Here is a 16,537-nt window from a genome sequence, read left to right as displayed (position 1 = left end):
CTAGGAAATGCCTTCTTAAAAACTTCATTGGGATATAATTTTTTCAGTAAATGCAGGTCTCTTAAGTGTAGAAGTTTGATAAATTTTGACAAAGATACACAAACGTGTAACTATCACCCGATCAAGATTTTAAAATTCCATCCTGTCAGGAAGGTTTTCTTCATGCCCTTTTCCTACCAGTCCTTTACCGGAAGCAACCACTATTCACATTTCTGTCACCATGCATTGGCTTTGTCTTTTATTGAACCTCATATAAATGGAGTACTGTATTGTGCCTGGTTCCTTTCACTCCATAAATACTGAAGGATCAAATGCATGAATGAGAAATTAATAAATGAACCACTTTTCTGTCACAGCAGACTGCTCACATAATGATCTGTTAAGCTGTAACCACACATTCTCAATGGCGGCAAAAATGGATTCTTGGTGTGGCCCAAAAAAATCATGCTGTCTTCATGTAGAAAGCACAGCTAGGCATACGGTACGTAAATAGATATATAGTCTCTGGTGGTATTAAAGTTTCCCAAGAAAGTGAGTAGGAAAAGGGCTCCTTCAACATAGGGGGGTGATAATGAAACACTGCCCCAAGGGGTCAGGAAGTTCTGCCGTATCTCCGATGAGTCTGTCCTCCTCCGTTTCTTCATCTGTAAAACAGATAGTAGCAGTTCCTCCTCCCTAGGGTTGAGCGAGGGTTAAATGAGATTGCATAGTCCTTAGTAGTGCTTGGTACTTAGTAAGCCCTCAGCTGTTGGCAGCTTTTACAGAAGGTTGCATTCCACACTTCAGCTTCATCGGTTGACCGGGGAGGATGTGGGCCTGGGTGTAGGGTGGTCACACCGCCTGGGTTGGTATCTAACATCTGCTACTTAGTAGCTCAGGCAAGTTGCTTAACTTCTCTGTATCTGTTTGCTCATCTCTAAGATGGGAATAATTGTGATACCAACTGCATCGTGAGGTTGTGAGAATGAAATGGCACAAGGACGTAAAAAGCACCCAGTAAGTGCTGGAGAATAATAATGAATGCGTCTGCCGTTACTTGCCTACTTCTATTGGAACATCTTCTTGTACATTCCTCAATCATGGTTTAAATCACAAAACTGTGTACCACTACTTCTAGATGATTTATTTCAAGCAGTTATTCCCCAGATTATACCACGGTGAATACCTCTACTTAGGAAAATGTATTTAACTTGTCGATGAGTTTGGGGATTTCAGGCTGTGTCCTTAATATCTGTGAACAGTCCTTAGTATTTGAGAACTAGCCTGGCTGCTGATTTTAAAGTCATTTGAGGATATGCCTTTGCCCCACTGTCTTTTCATTTTGTGGCTATATGTGGATTCTTGAACTCTCGCTCCGTCAGCACTAAAAAATTACGTCCCTAATCGTGTCTGTTTTTCCCTCATCTGTGTTTAGATGCAGTGTAGTTATCATGTGGTATTAATGATTGTTTTCCATAAGAACATATTGAATAATATGTCTTTTTGTACTTTGAGGCCCTCAGCAAATCAGAGATGCTGATGGGGGTGGCAGAGGAATTGTTATCCCCATTTATTAGCTGGAGGGGCTGAGGCTGGGAGGCAAGTGGCCCGAAAAGTGGCAGAAACAGCCAATCACGCTGTGCTCTGGGACCGGAACTCCCTCCTTTTCTAGGTCCATCCTCTTGCTTTTGGTCTACCCTGACTGAGGAGTGAGGGAGGCCTGTGTCTCCAGCCGGCCCACTGACCCCTGCTGAGGACAGTCTCATCACAGCCACCAGTAATGCCCTCTGGTTGGAGTTAAATTTGTTCCCTACTTACCTGCCTTTCTTGGAAAATTCCATGTTTCATCTAGATGTGTTTTCCAGGCACTTACTGATTCCTTTTACTCTTTTGTAAACATTTCAAAGTTTTCCACATTTCTTCTGTGTTTTTATGTCCTAAATGCATGCAGCGCGGAATAGAACACAGCTTCTGACCAAGCCTGATTTTACCTGTGGCAGAAGGGAGTTACCGGCCAGGTAACGATTTGCAGGGGATCCTCCCTTGCTACCACAAGACCAAAATTCCAGCCCTGAAAACTCATTCCTGTGTAGCATTCTAACCCACCTCAGGTATCACGTTCAAGGTTTTGCCACACTGTGTCCTGTTGTTCTATGTCCTATGCAGTGGTCCCATAAATTGACCGACTTTTTACTTAAATTTACGGAAAGCAGCAGCTTCATATTTCTTCTGTAAATGGATATCCAGCATCATTTATCATAAACAGAAGGTCTTCAGAGAAATATAGATACAATCTCTTAAAATGAAGAGAATCTTCCTTCTATACTTGTGTATGGCCGGTGATATCAAGGCATCCTCCCTTATCAGAAGGTTGTGGAGCTCCTGTGCTCTTGCAGGTCATTAAGGTAGGGCAGCAGATTGCTTTGCAAATCATTGGGAAGGGAGGGCTGTCCCTTATGGGAGGAGAGGTTTTATAGGTCAGGACCGATAATGGAGAATGATAGAAAGATTGATTCAAAGTCGTCACTGCCCTGGAACACAGCAGGGCAGCCCACGGTGGGTGGCATCCTGCAATAGAATGACCTGCAGTGAACCATTTGGGTGAAGGGACAGGGTCGAGGGAAGAAAGAGAGAAACTCCCTCCTGAAAAAAGAGAGGGAAAGCCCTGCAGGCAGGTCTACTTCATAGTTCTGTTTAGTGAAGGTTAGTATCGAGAATAACAGGATTATGTAGCTGTCATTTAATTTATTCATGGGGTACGTGATGGGATCATCATTATAGTCACAGCCCAGTTGTGCAGAAACAGAACTGAAGTCCAAGTACCTGGATCCTGTCCGCTGGCATGTTGGCAGTGGAAGCCGCTGTGCACGTGGGGTGGGAGATTAAATCTTGTAAAGTGAAAGTGATTCAGTCACTTCAGATGTAAAACTTGGTCTCTCAAGGGGGATCAGAACATGCCACCCCAAAAACGTCACTTGAGCTTAAGAATTACTTTGAACTGAAGGCAGTTGAAAAACAGCAGGGCCAGGAGGAGCTCTCTGACCTCCTCTATCTGCCTGAAGTCAGGGCATAAATTACCCTTTTAAAAGTGACATAAATTTACATTTGTAAAGGTATCCCTTTTTCTTACCCCTTGAGTCTGCATAACAAACCTACTAAGCAAATACTAAGCTGTATTTCCTCAGCACAGTCACACCATATACCACCTCTAGGGGCCCCAGACCCCCTTTCCTTTGTCTGGTCACTCTCCACAATTTATCATCCTTTGTTAAAATGGTGTATAAGCTTCTGAGTCCAATCACGTCTTTGGGTTTTCACCAAAGTGAAAGCCCTGTGCACTGAAAAATATTAACATCAATAAACATACACCTATGGGCCTTACCCAGGAAGCCGAATACACACTGCTCTGCTGTTTCCCCCAGCTTTTCTCCTGTTCTCTCAATGTGTGAACCCCACTTAGCTCCCTGACTCAGACTTTGTTTTTCATTCATTGACTTAACTGCGTGGTGAGAAATTGCCCACTCCCCTATCAGTCCTCCAAACTTTGGTTCTCACTTTAAGACCTTTGGAATGCAAAGCAAAACCCATTTCTCTCTCCACTACCTGGCTCTCCCAGGTCAGAAACACTTTGCTTTCAGCCTGTTGTATCTGCTGTGAATTTAAAAACATCCATTAAGCTCTTCAGTTGCCTTTCTTCTGGGCTCTGCCCTTCCCATAAACCATTGATTTACTTGGTGGGATGCAAGCCCCAGCCAATTAGAAATACCTAAGGAATGAAAACGTTTGTTTAAAATTTCAGAAATACTTTCAAAGATTTATATGCTGTGACCTGCGGAAGAAATGCTGGATTTGTTGGGTTTTTTGGAGGTGTATTTGCTGCATGTTTTTCTTTTCTTTCTTTCTTTCTTTTTTCTTTTTTTTTTTAACACCATGTTGTCTGTCACCACATGGCATCTTTTCTTCTCAAGTATTTTCAAGTATATTCTCTTTTTTTTTTTCCTTCAAAGCATTTAGTAAAAAATGAGGAAATTTGCCAGTTTTCCTGGTAATGATTGATTATCTATTTGGCAAAGGACTGTTGGGAGGAGCATAATTGCTTCAGTCAGGACTAGTAGGTTGGGGATTTGTTAAGTGGACACCATTGTCTAGTGAATCTAAGCAACCTGGGACTCACCACAGCGCCCTGCCCTCCTTGGTGTCCACACATGTTGACTGAATAAGTGATGCCTGACTTCCCTCCCTCTCCTCGGGTTGTCGTTAAGGCTTTTGAAAAAAACACTTCATTATTATTAATAAACATTGTGCTTAGCTTTACTGCAATCTACTGTTTGCAGACCACTTAGAATTAATTATAAGTCTAAGGGCTTTTGAAATCTATTTGCAAGGTTCTATCTGTAGTAAAATTTAGATGGTTTAACAAACAAAAGTATGTTACAGAGAATATGACCAAGAATTATCAAGTTTCCAGTGAAACAGCACTTTCGCTTCCGCAGGGGAGGAAGAAGGTCTAAGGAGCTGTGTGATGCCGGGTTCCTTCCTTCAGCTCTTTTGCCATCATACATGCTTGACGAGTATTCTACACACTGCGTGAGGTTTGCAATATGGAAACAGACCGACTTAGTGCCACGGACTTTAATGGGGGTCTTTTCCATGCGGTCACCGCATATTTCACTCTCATTTTGTGTTCATGCAGAAACGTGCAGATATGCACTTGAATGAGTACATTAGGTCAGGGTGAAGTGTCTCACTGTATCTTCTTGGGCTGTAATCTCCTCCTCTCGCATTTGCCAAGACTAACAAAATCAGTTGTCTGTGTTTTCAAGAGAAGCTTCTAAAGCCACACACTGTAGCACGATCCTTAGTGTGATGTTCTCACCTTTGGAACGGGAGAAGCATTTTGTTGTGTTTTCCAAGGTGCTTCAAACACTGGGTGAAAAGTTAGGATTTGAGAACTTTGGCAAGGGTGTGAGGGCAGGTGCTCTGGCCTTTTAGGAGACTTGAAGTTTGCTGGCATCAAAGTCCTCTTGGTGGAAGCAGGGATGTATATTCTAGCATAAGTGTGTCCATAAATTCTGCACAGGTCATTGCCACATCATTGCAGAAGTCCTAGGCTAGAGCTAAGGCAGTGGCATAGTCAGTGTGATGAAGGGCACGTGCTGGTGGGAAAACATCTTCAACAGGTGCCCCTCACTCTGTGACCTCGTCCATGACCTCGTGACCTGGTCCATGGCTTCTAGGACTGGAGAAAGATGTGCCTAAAATATGTAGTAATATCTGCAGAGGAAATAGCTTAGTGGTTAAGGGTACAGGGTTTGGAATCCAACTGCCTGGCCTCAGATTCCAACTCTGCCTATTCACAACCATACCACAGGCTATAACTGAAATATTGGAGTAATCTTATTATTTGCACTGATAGCAAACCATTTATGAGGCGGGTATCTCCACAAAGACAGATGTCTGAGCATCTACTGTTACTACAGAGCTATTTTCAGTTACTTCCTACATTAGCACCGTTTTAGTATAAGGGACCCCAGGTATTCTTTTTGTTTGTTTATTTTTTTTTTTCCTAGCATTTAAAAAATTTTTTTCTCCTCATATCCTTTTTTTAAATAACTTTTATTGGAGTATAGTTGATTTACAAAGTGTTAGTTTCAGGTGTACAGCAAAGTGAATCAGTTATACATATATCCACTTTTGTTTTTTATATCCACTTTTTTTTTTTAAGATTCTTTTCCCGTGTAGGCCATTACAGAGTATTGAGTAGAGTATTGAGTACTATGTGGCAGGTTCTTATAAGGTATTCTTAATAAATCTATTGTCAGGTGGTTTTTGGTTTTTTTTCTGCCTTCAGTTTCATCTTATTGCTGTTGCTGGCCTTGCAGTTAATTTGGCTCCAGTTTTTATGCAACGTGGGCTCAAACAACCCATAAGGATTCTCATTCGACATCGATAAAATTTCATTCCACCTATGCCGCTCTGTTCATGATGCCCTTGGATTCATGTTTCTAATTGTCCTATTGCTTGTTCTGTTCTCCTCAGATCTACTAGGAGACCCAGACAACCACCCTTGACTTACTTCACCACACAGAGTGATATTTTTCATTTGTATGGTAATTCTGTGCATAGAGTTGGTAGCATAGAGATTCCTGGTACCGTTCCAAACAAGCTGGGAAGGGTTTTCTTCTTTGTAAAAACTCACTTCTTGTCCTAATCCTCGTGGTCATAGCACACAGTGATGCTTGGGAGGATTAGTCTGTGTGCCTCAGTTTCCTTATCTATAAAACAAGAATAATAATTGTACCTCTTAGTTAGGTTGTCATTAAGATAAATTACATAAACATGTAAAAGTCAGAGACCAGGGCTTCCCTGGTGGCGCGATGGTTGAGAGTCCGCCTGCCGATGCAGGGGACGCGGGTTCGTGCCCCGGTCTGGGAAGATCCCACATGCCGCGGAGCGGCTGGGCCCGTGAGCCACGGCTGCTGAGTCTGCGTGTCCGGAGCCTGTGCTCCGCAACGGGAGAGGTCACAACAGTGAGAGGCCCGCGTACCACAAAAAAAAAAAAAAAAAGTCAGAGACCAAATCCTGGCCCTATTACTGTTGCTGCTGTTACTCTCATTGTTACTATTACTCTACTATTTTTATGTAATCTGTTTCTGACTACCAGCCACCCTGTGTCTTAGTTCCAGCTGTTGTAACAGAATACCATAGACTGGGTGACTTCAGCAACAAACATTGATGTCTCACAGTTCTGCAGGCTGCAAGTTCAAGATCAGGGGTGCCAGAATGGTCAAGTCCTGGTGAAGGCAGTCTTCCTGGGCTTATAGGCAGATAGGCGTCTTCTCATTATATCCACACATGGTGGACAGAGAGGGCTAACTCTCTTCCTTTTCTTATTGGGACACTAATCCCATCACTGGGCGGGGGGGTTCCATCCTTATGGCCTAATTATGCCCGAAGACCCCACCTCCTAATTCCATCCTATTGGGGGCTTGGGTTTCACTATATGAGTTTGGAGAACACACAATCATGGAATTCCTAACACTGTGCATCTTGGGCAACTTGTGGCTTTGGCAGCTGAGCTATTTCCTTTTCCTCCTGGGAGAGGAAAGGAAGGGGGACAGAGCACATGAGGTGATTCCTCTTTGCCTCCTCTATACCCCATCCCCCAATCCAAAGTGTAACAGATTCTTTCTAGGCTTAGAAAGAAGACAGAGTCAGTGTCATGAGGAAATATGGTTCAGTACACGTATTCAGCACTACAGGCTTTTATTAGATGCCATATACCTGTCAGAAAAATCATTAGCAAGATCCTTACCCTGTTTTATGTGGAGACACATTGCATAGGAATGTTTGCTAAACCATAGCTTCCTGAAGCATACAACTTAGCCTGACTTCAGAAAAGAACATTCTTTAATGTTATGTTACATTTTCTAGCAGAAAATTAGGAAGAATACTAAGAAAAATCTAGTTTGAATGGGTAGGACTTAATGAGATCTGATTTTTTTTCTTTAATGCATGAATTTTATAAGCTTTAATGCATTAATTTTATAAGCACAGTAAGTCAATACTGGGTGTATTAAACAAAGTGTTTTTCTTTTAAAGATATTCTGGAGTGTGTACAATAATATTCCTCCTGTGACTAGCCTGCCTTTGAGATGTAGTTATCATTTAATGAGAGGAGAGAGGCGGCCACTTTGGTAAGTGTCTTCTGTATAGTTTGAGGTTAAGGTGGGAGGGAAATGGTTGTGAACTTAATAAAATAACTTCATGCCAAATTGGAATGCCGAAGTAATTTTCTCCTGGTGGTGTCGCAAAGTCATTTTAGCCATGATTTAATTTTGAAATAGACCCCTTCCCTCGACCCCTTTCCCCTTGTGCTCCAGAGTGATGAGCAGGTGTCTCAGCATCCGCCCACAGAGGACCCCATTGCAGTCTCACAATACCTAGGTCCTCATTAGCTCGCTGAAGGTGCCGTGCAGGTCTTTGTATCGGGGTGTGGCATCATTTGGGTTTGTTCTTTCACTTGTTCAATAATGACCTGGACAGTGGAGTGAAAAAGCTTACAGGCTGGAGGGGAGATGAGGGAACAGATGTGGTACCCACATCTATTATATGAACAAAGATCATATAACCTCAGACATACCTCATGTGGACCACATAGAAAGTGTATGATACTGATCACGGCCCAGGGTTGAGGGGAAGGTGTCTTTCTTCTTTAATAGCTGGAGTAGTGTTGAGGGTGGAGGACAGTAAGCCAGTTTGCCTAGGCTGGAGTCCCAACTAGTAGTAAATCCTTGCATCATGTCCCTCAACTGATCTAAGCCATTTACTCATTAATAAAATGGGAATATATCTTAGCTCTTTGGTAGCAAATGGCAGAAACGTAAACTGAGCCAAAAAAAAAAACAACCAAAAGGAATCTTTTGGCTTCTGTAACTAAACAGTCTACCGGTAGGGCTGATTTCAGGCAGATCTGGGTGCTCAGTTCTTCTTAGGAATCTGACACTCTCCGTCAGACTTGCTTTGCTTTTCTCTGCCTTGGCTTAATTTTCAGGCAGGTTTTCCCATTTGTGACAAAATGGCTTTTATAAGCTCCAGTCTTAAGCCCTACAAGTTTGTCAGTGTCAGCATTCACCAGCTCCAGTAACATGCCAGGGCAGGCTCTCATCGGCCCAGCGTGGGTTGCCTTTCCATCCCTGGCCAATCATAAAGACTACGAAGTCATAAGTGTCTGGGTCATAAGCCCACCTTTAAAGCTAGGATATGGAATCAGCCATATCAGAAAGGGTCTGGCATAAGAGTAGGGGACAAGTAGCTCCTTAAAGGGAAATTGGGGTGCTCTTGCCAGAAGAGGGAGCAGTTACTACACAGGGAGACAGCAGATGTCCTCTACCGGGGCTGAGTCCCCTATTAGGCTTATGACACAAGACTGAAATGCGAATCAGATGAGGCGATGTCAAGAGCATGACATTGAAATGTAAAGGCCTTCTCACATGTGAAGCACTTGTATTAGTTTGTCCACCCCAGGGGGTCTAGGGAACCTCTCCTCACCAGCTCCTTGAGGATGAGAACCTGGTATCCCATCACCTTCCCTACCCTTTTGGCCACTGAATCCCACCTTCTTCCCTCCCCATCTCCATCCCCTTCCTTTTTCTTTCATCTGCTTCTGTTTCTAGTAAAACGAACCGGGGAGAGTTTATTGCAGAATGCTCCGTTGTTTATTGTTTTTAATGTCATCCATTGTTGAACTAGATGTATGTAGAGCTCCTTAATCCACGAGTGTAACTGTGAACATTGGTCTTTGATCCAGGGAAGAGGAGAGTAATGCAAAGGGTGGCGTATGGAAGATGAAAGTTCCCAAGGACAGCACGGTAGGTTCGCTCTCATCCTTTTCTAGAAGCTAAGTTCGGGGTTGTTGACAGCTTATGATGAACCTCTTGTGCGTTCTAGACAGTCCGCCTGGTAGACTCAGAATGGGACTGGGGGTGAGAAGTTCTATTCTGACCTTGGGGGTTTTCTGCCTCACACTGTCACCTTGAAAATGCATTGTGAGTCTCTGTAGAAATGGTGTAAGAGTGTGACTGTATCATATAGTTCTGAACAGCTACATGCCTATAAACTTTACAGAAAAGCTGATTAGGGCTGTCATGTCCTCCACAGCCATGACCGACATGTGGAAGTGGGTCTACGTAGTGAGAAGCAGGATCCTTCCCAGCAAAGGCTCGTCGCTTCCCCACTGGGGCGACAAGCACTTCTGAGAATGACCCTGGCACAGAGAGTGGGGACGTGTGGGAGGCCTTGCATCTCACCGCCCTTTGGGGTTTCATGCGAGGCCGTGTCCAGTCTCCCTCTGGGGCTGATGAAACCCTGGTTAATGGCAGCAGAGCCTGCTCGGCCGTTGGTTGGCAGTGGTCAAGCCTCAGAAACCTGGGTTTCCCGGGAGTGGGCTCTAATTCATTGTACCGACTGAAAAGAGCATTCAAATCTATTCTTAAGCCGCCTTCGAAAATGGATGAAAGGACACATGCTCCCCAGTCTCACCTTTTCATGGTTTCTTTCACGTGGACGAGCTCAAAGGATTGAAACATCTCCAGGGACCCATAGGCTTGACCTTGCATTGTTTCCCGATGAGCACACACCGAAAGATATGACCCAATTTGTTTGTTAAAGGTGCAAACTATCATTAAGATGCATAGCTACGAGATTTGGCTAGTATTTGGCATACGTAATTTTTAAAACGTCAGGGGAGCAAACAAAAAAACAAGCAAGGCCTGTGAAGCTCTTCCTGCCCCCCTGAAAGGAGAGAAAGTTGTTTTGAATTTCCATAAGGACACCTTTTCCTTGCCATGTTCTTTATTTACTTGCAGTAGACATTGACTTCTGGTAGAAACAATCATGACGTCAGCATTGGATGAAAGGTAGCTGAAAGACAAGTTTGTCCTCCCTCCTTGTCAGCTCACTTGACCCCATTCAGTCGCAAATAATAACGCTTTCACATCTGCACAAGTGCCCTCATCCCAAGCAGCTCAGCCCTCTCTTTGTTGCTGACCGGTGGGAATCCGGTGGGTCAGCCTCCTCTGAATTCACAACAGGAGAGGGAACATCCCCTCCCCCTAACTTCCTCTCAACACCCTCATCTTTGTTCCTAATAGCGTAAGAGACTGCAGATGAGACAGATAAAAAACAGAAGCGATGGTTTCTAGGTGGGAGACAGGTAGACCAGACGGAGGGTCTAGGAAAGAGAAAAGAAAACCCTCCTTGCGAGTGAAAAGCCATGATGGTTGACTGCTGTGGTCTTGGTTAAAAATTCAGTGAGGCTGCTCTCAGCTCATTAGAACATGATAATACGTACTCTCATTATAGTTAATACATTAGTGGGCGCCTGGCCCAGAGCAAACACGCAGCTGTTTATGGAATGGATCTTAAATCTCCAGTGCTGTTGTTGCAATCACAGTACTGAGCCCGTCGAACGCAACATTTGTTGACTAATTTCATGGTCACAACAGCCCTGGGAGGTCGGTCCTATTACTATTCCCTGTTCACTGAAGGAAACTGATGCTCAGAGAGGCTAATAAGCCTGCCTAGGGTACAGCTCTAAGCCGGCTGTCAGGAATCAAACCCGGTTCTGGTGGAGTTCAGGGCCTGTGAACCAAGACAAGGAAGAGATACGGAACCAAGAACTTTTTGAGGAAGAGGAACTGGAAAGAACTTGGAGACCTCCAGTTACCTGTGCGTGGATGCTGACTGTTGATTGGATGGCATTAGGGGGTCTTCAGCAGACGAGGCTCCAGGTTTTCTCATAGGGAAGAGGTGGACTAGAGCGTGCACTGATTCTTCCAGGGAAATGCACATGTGCGCGCACACGCACACGCACACACACCACAGTTCAGTCACTTAGCAGAAACAAAATGCCTTCAAGTGAATGGAGATCTGCAAGTCTCTGGTAGTCAGTAAACCAGAAATTTCCTTAAGTGTTCTTCACTTGTGTAACCTTGGAAGTACCTTATAAACTGCTGGAAAAGCAGGAAAGGGTTTTGAAGAGAAGGATGGTCCTAATAGCATTCACTTATAACCAGCTGATACATTTTGAATCAGTGAGAGGCAAAGAAATTGGAAAAGCGTAGGTCGTTTGAGTGCATTTTCCCCACGTTGCTCTCAACTTCATCAGAGGTGGCACTAGAGATTAGCTCTGTAGCTTCGGACCCCACAGTTTTGTGGACACAGAGTTTGTGACTTGGGATCCCTTGTATCTCTCTGTGCAAAGCGATGTGTAAAACAGTACAAACATGTGCCACCACGTGGGTGTTTACGCCTGTGATTCAGCGATGCCTGCGGGCTCCAGATACGGGCGTGGAAAGGGCGTGAGAGATTAAAGAAACTGTGACTTGGGTAGCTCCTGAAGATAATTGTTTAAAAATGTATATGTGTTCCTTTTCTTTGGTTTTCTTTTGCTTTGCTTTTTGTTCTTTTCCCACACCAGTCCACAGTCTGGAAAGAGTTGTTGTTAGCGACTATCGGGGAACAGTTCACAGACTGTGCCGTCGCAGGTAATGAGACCCTCAGCTCTGGCGTCCCCGCTCGCGCGTGCTTGGCTTCTGCTTGTTCCTTGCTGAGCCTTGTTTCTGTGTGTTTGCCTTTTTTACATATTTTGGAGTTGCTTCTTTTGTAACTATGAAGTTACTTAGCTTTTTCCCATGTGCTCGTGGCGTTTTCATGTTACATGTGTATGTGCATATGTATACTTACATATGTGTATATTGCGTGGATATACATATGTGTATACGCCTATATATTTTTTTGCACTTAGAGCTCATCTTCATAGTGTCCGTGACCATCTGTCTAAAATAAATAGGCAGAAAAAAAGGAAAACTGTTTTTTTTTAATTGAAGGGTAATTGACATACAGCCTTATATATGTTCCAGAAGAAAATGAAATTTGACATTGGGCTCCTAACACCACTGGTGGTGGGCTTCCTTCACCAGTTCCAGTTCTTCCAGAAGAGCTCAGTGGCTTAGTTGTCACCTGAAGTTTGTAGTTAGGTCGGCACAGTCCTTTCTGCCCCTCTCAGTTACTCGCCCCTTCCTCCTGTCCCTCTCTTGGTCCCTTCTACTCAGAGTGAGAGATAAAGGGGAGGTGGGGATGAATCGCCATTAGCGTCTGTGACCTGACAACTGGGGCTGAAATGTAAAGTCTTCAGGACTTGACTTTGAAGACTTTACTTGAAGACTCACTCAGTTTTCAAATACTGAGTGCGTTTCTGAGAGCCCTGTGAATACATTTCTATTTTGCTTTTTTTGTTTGTTTGTTTAATTAAAGTATAGCTGATGTACAAAACCCATACGTTACAGGTACACAACATAAAGAGTCACAATCTTCAAAGATTACACTCCATCTGTAGTCATTACGAAATATTGACTCTGTTCCCCAGGCTGCGCGACACATCCCCGTAGCTTATTTTATACCTAATAGTTGGTACCTGTTAATCCCTTAGCCCATTTTTATTTTGCTTTGTTTTTGTCGTGAAACCACTGAGAGAGGAAAATTGAATTGCTCGTTTAAAGTTTTGTTTTTTCTTCTTGGGTAGTTCCTTCTGAATGCTTCTGAGGTAACATTTAGAATCACATTTTTCCTGTTCAGCTTTCATTTTTTTTTAACTCTTTGGTATTGACTGATTTGCCCTCAGGCGTCTTAACTGGTTCTGTCTTTGGGAACCCTTATAGGCCTAGCCGGTGCCAAGCAGGTTTCAGATTTACCTCACTAACAGTTTCAATCATTCTCCTTTTGTTTTCCTTAATTCTTACACGTCTTTTTATTCACTGAAGACAGAACCTGGGTTAAGATGAAATTATCTTAAAAGTACAGATCCCTTCCGTTTAAATAGGGGGCAGGTAGCAACTTTACAATATGTAGTCAAAAATGCATCTTCGGTATAATTATAAACAAGTAAATCCCCGGGAGAGGAAGTTTTCTGTATGAATTATTCCTGTTTCCAGAACCAGGGAAAATAGTCTAAGTAATAATAAATAGGCAGGATTGAGCAAAGAAGACCTATTGTTCCGTGCTTGACTTTGGAACGAGAGCACCATTAAGTATTAACTGTTCGCTCTTAATTAACCCAGCTCCACCACTACAGCAGGTCAGCTCATCTCTCTGGTCCTCACTTCCCCCATCTTCAAACAGTGGCTCCTCCTAGCTCTGACGTCTTGTGCTGCCAGTACCCTAAAATCATCAGCGTTTTTGCCGGTTGATTCTGCTTATGAATATTACATGTTTGCTGATGGATCTCCTTTGCATACGGGCTGCAGCCTTTTTACCATGCCCTTTCTGAAAGTGCTGTGCTAGGAGGTTACACGTAGGAACCAAAAGCCAGACGAGACTGAAATATTGACAGTTCAGCATTTTCAGCACCCGTAAAGCTACAGTACCCTCTGCCCAATAGTGTAGAAATGGGCAAAACAAAAAGACTGGAAAATGCTACTCTTTTCCTGAAAGGCTGAGCTAGTGTCTTCACGACTGTTCTTGAAAGTGGTGAATGCCAAAGCTTCCCTCTTCACTTGATGATTTTTGGTTCACATAGAATTTAACATTGAGCTCTAGCAAATATACTTTGAAGATAAATGAGAAAACAAGAAACACGTACATAAGACACATTTCTTGAGGGGATAATAAGTTTCTGTGGGTAGCCGTGATCAGGTACTGTTTACTCTTTTGGAAATTTTTGTTTAAATGTGACATGTATACAGAAAAGGACACAAACTGTTATGTGTGTACCTTAATATTCTCAAAGTAAACAGATCCCTGTAACTGGCACCCAGATCAAGGAACAGAATGTTACTGGCCTCCAGAATCTCTCCACACCCTCCCTTCCCTCAGAGGTGGCCACAAGCCCAACTTCTGACACCTTCGACTGATTTTGTCTGCTTCCAAACACTTCTATACGTGGAATTATTTAGTGTCACGTCATACACATTTAGCCAGAGTCAAGTTTATTTACAAAGGAAAGAAGGGAGAGAGGGAAAAAGGGAATGAAGGAGAGAAGGGAAGGATGGAGGAAAGAAAGGAATTACTTTACTGAAGATGAACTCCTTTAGTAATTGGACAGGTCCTCATTTAAATTGTATCTAAATGCTGGAACGTTGTAACCTCCAGAAGACACACGGGAAAACTGATAGCAGAAATATTGAGATGTACAGATTTATAGTAAATAAGGAAAATTAGGCAAAACATATTAACTAAAGCAAAATTTCCTAACTTTGATAATGCTCATCTTTCACATTTCACTCGTTGATGCTGAGTGTGCAAGGGCAGAGGGGTGACCCTACTTCAGTAATATGCTGCAAACATGTATACCAGGAGTCAAGTCTTTACTCCTGTCGTTTTGCTGCAAATGACTGTACACAAAGTGGCCCCAGAGGACAGTACACAATCCTACTTATCCAGCCACCATTCTCGAATGCCTACAGAGCAGCCCCCAATCCAGAATTTAGTCAAAAAAAAAAAAAAAAAAGACCTACATTAATCAAAGTAGATAAATGCTTTCCTGCCCATTTGCCGAAGTGCTCTAAGGACATGGCCACACTTAGAAGATACTTACTTTATACACAGAGCTAACAGATGGTCATTGATTCTCTAGCCTACAGTTAAAATGCCCAAACCAGAAGGGGGATGGCTAGGGAGAAACAGGCAAGAGCAGGGATGATTAATAAGAAAGGAGCAGACAAGCAAAACCACAGAAAGCAGAATGAGCAACTCGGAACACACAGTCTGGGTCCAGTTAATGTTGGGGACTGGAGCACTAACCACCCCGAGATCTCTGAATGGTTGGCGGGAAGTCGGGAGAAATACTTGCTGTTCTCACAAAGACAGCCAAGCATCGAGGAAAAAGTTCATGTGAGTTCAGTTGGCTTTCGGGGGGCCGATCATTATGCACCTTGAAAAAGTCTTATCAAAACAGAGTAAGAAATAGTCCAAAGCTTCGGTAACATGTTAAGAAGGGTAACTCACTTGTCTGGAAAATTTGTTTGGCCGGGACACTCTGTTTACCTAAGTCGCCGGATAAATGTGATGTGACTGCTGCAGCTTTTGCCCACTAACTTGCTTTTTGTCCAACGATCCCCCTTAGAAACAGTATTTATCACGGGTTCTCTCGTGCCACCTTGTCTTGATCATCTTCTCTACAACTTACAGATAAAATGATAAGTGCTAAAAAACCGGCTCCCAGCGGACTTGAAATTATCACTCATTTCTTTCTTCCCCCTTCCTTCCGCTCAGATGACGAAGTAATAGGAGTTAGTGTCAGTGTCCGGGACCGGGAAGACGTCGTCCAAGTCTGGAATGTAAATGCCGCCGTAGTGGGGGAAGCCACCGTTTTAGAAAAGATCTATGAACTCCTGCCCCACATATCTTTTAAAGCCGTATTTTATAAACGTAAGTGCTTCATTTCCAGTTACTACTTTCTAGCTTATTCTATCATACTTTTAAAGACAGAAACCGTGTTGCCAATGAGGTGCAGGGAGAATCGCTTGAAATTCTATAATCCAATAAGTAATTCAATAAAATACATTTTAAGGGTGTTTTAAAAAAACTAGCCTCAGAAATTGAAGTGAGATTTCAGTTGTCGCCTAAACACACGGATCAGAAAAGGAGATACTTACTGTTTTTATTTCAAAAATTCAAACCTGATCTCAAACTTGTCATTCTCAGAAAAAATTACCTTCTATTCGAAGCAACAGTAACAAAAAAAGTTATTATATGAGCTGGCAGGTAGATTTTCAATCATCCCTTCATAAACAGGGATTTATAATGTATAACATCTGTATCCGTGGAGGAACTCGTTCTGCGCACAGGCAAGATTGAATGTTCTACTGAAATGCTAATACGTCCTCATTACGGATGACTGTGACACAGAAGAGAATGCACGCATAGTGGTGAAATGTTAACGGTATGAATAGGTGTGTGGACCCATTGTTTCCATCATGATTCATGTTCATTGCTTTTGTGTGCTCTTTTGAAAAAGTCATCTTTTTCATAATGAAAACAGCTTAGTGCTATTAAACCA

The 16,537-nt window shown here is 43.0% G+C and overlaps 1 protein-coding gene across 2 annotated transcripts in view; it reads left to right on the top strand.

The window, feature by feature from the left end:
* Positions 1-16,537, top strand: part of EIF4E3 (eukaryotic translation initiation factor 4E family member 3) — a 39,265-nt gene that overhangs the window by 16,973 nt on the left and 5,755 nt on the right. The window contains exons 1-5 of one of the 2 annotated variants that reach the window (XM_079933017.1): positions 2,035-2,384; positions 7,582-7,676; positions 9,290-9,350; positions 11,960-12,026; positions 15,751-15,906. In XM_079933017.1, the coding sequence (XP_079789143.1) occupies positions 7,651-7,676; positions 9,290-9,350; positions 11,960-12,026; positions 15,751-15,906 (310 nt within the window). In that variant the 5' untranslated portion in view covers positions 2,035-2,384; positions 7,582-7,650. Of the gene's footprint in view, positions 1-2,034; positions 2,385-7,581; positions 7,677-9,289; positions 9,351-11,959; positions 12,027-15,750; positions 15,907-16,537 lie in introns of those variants that run through there. The other variant, XM_079933016.1, reaches the window with a different exon arrangement.

Source organism: Stenella coeruleoalba (genome assembly GCF_951394435.1).
Source record: "Stenella coeruleoalba genome assembly, chromosome: 10".
NCBI classification, from domain to species: domain Eukaryota; kingdom Metazoa; phylum Chordata; class Mammalia; order Artiodactyla; family Delphinidae; genus Stenella; species Stenella coeruleoalba.
The sequence above is the reverse complement of the archived record's forward strand: the minus strand, read 5'-3'. Positions and strand labels throughout refer to the sequence as shown.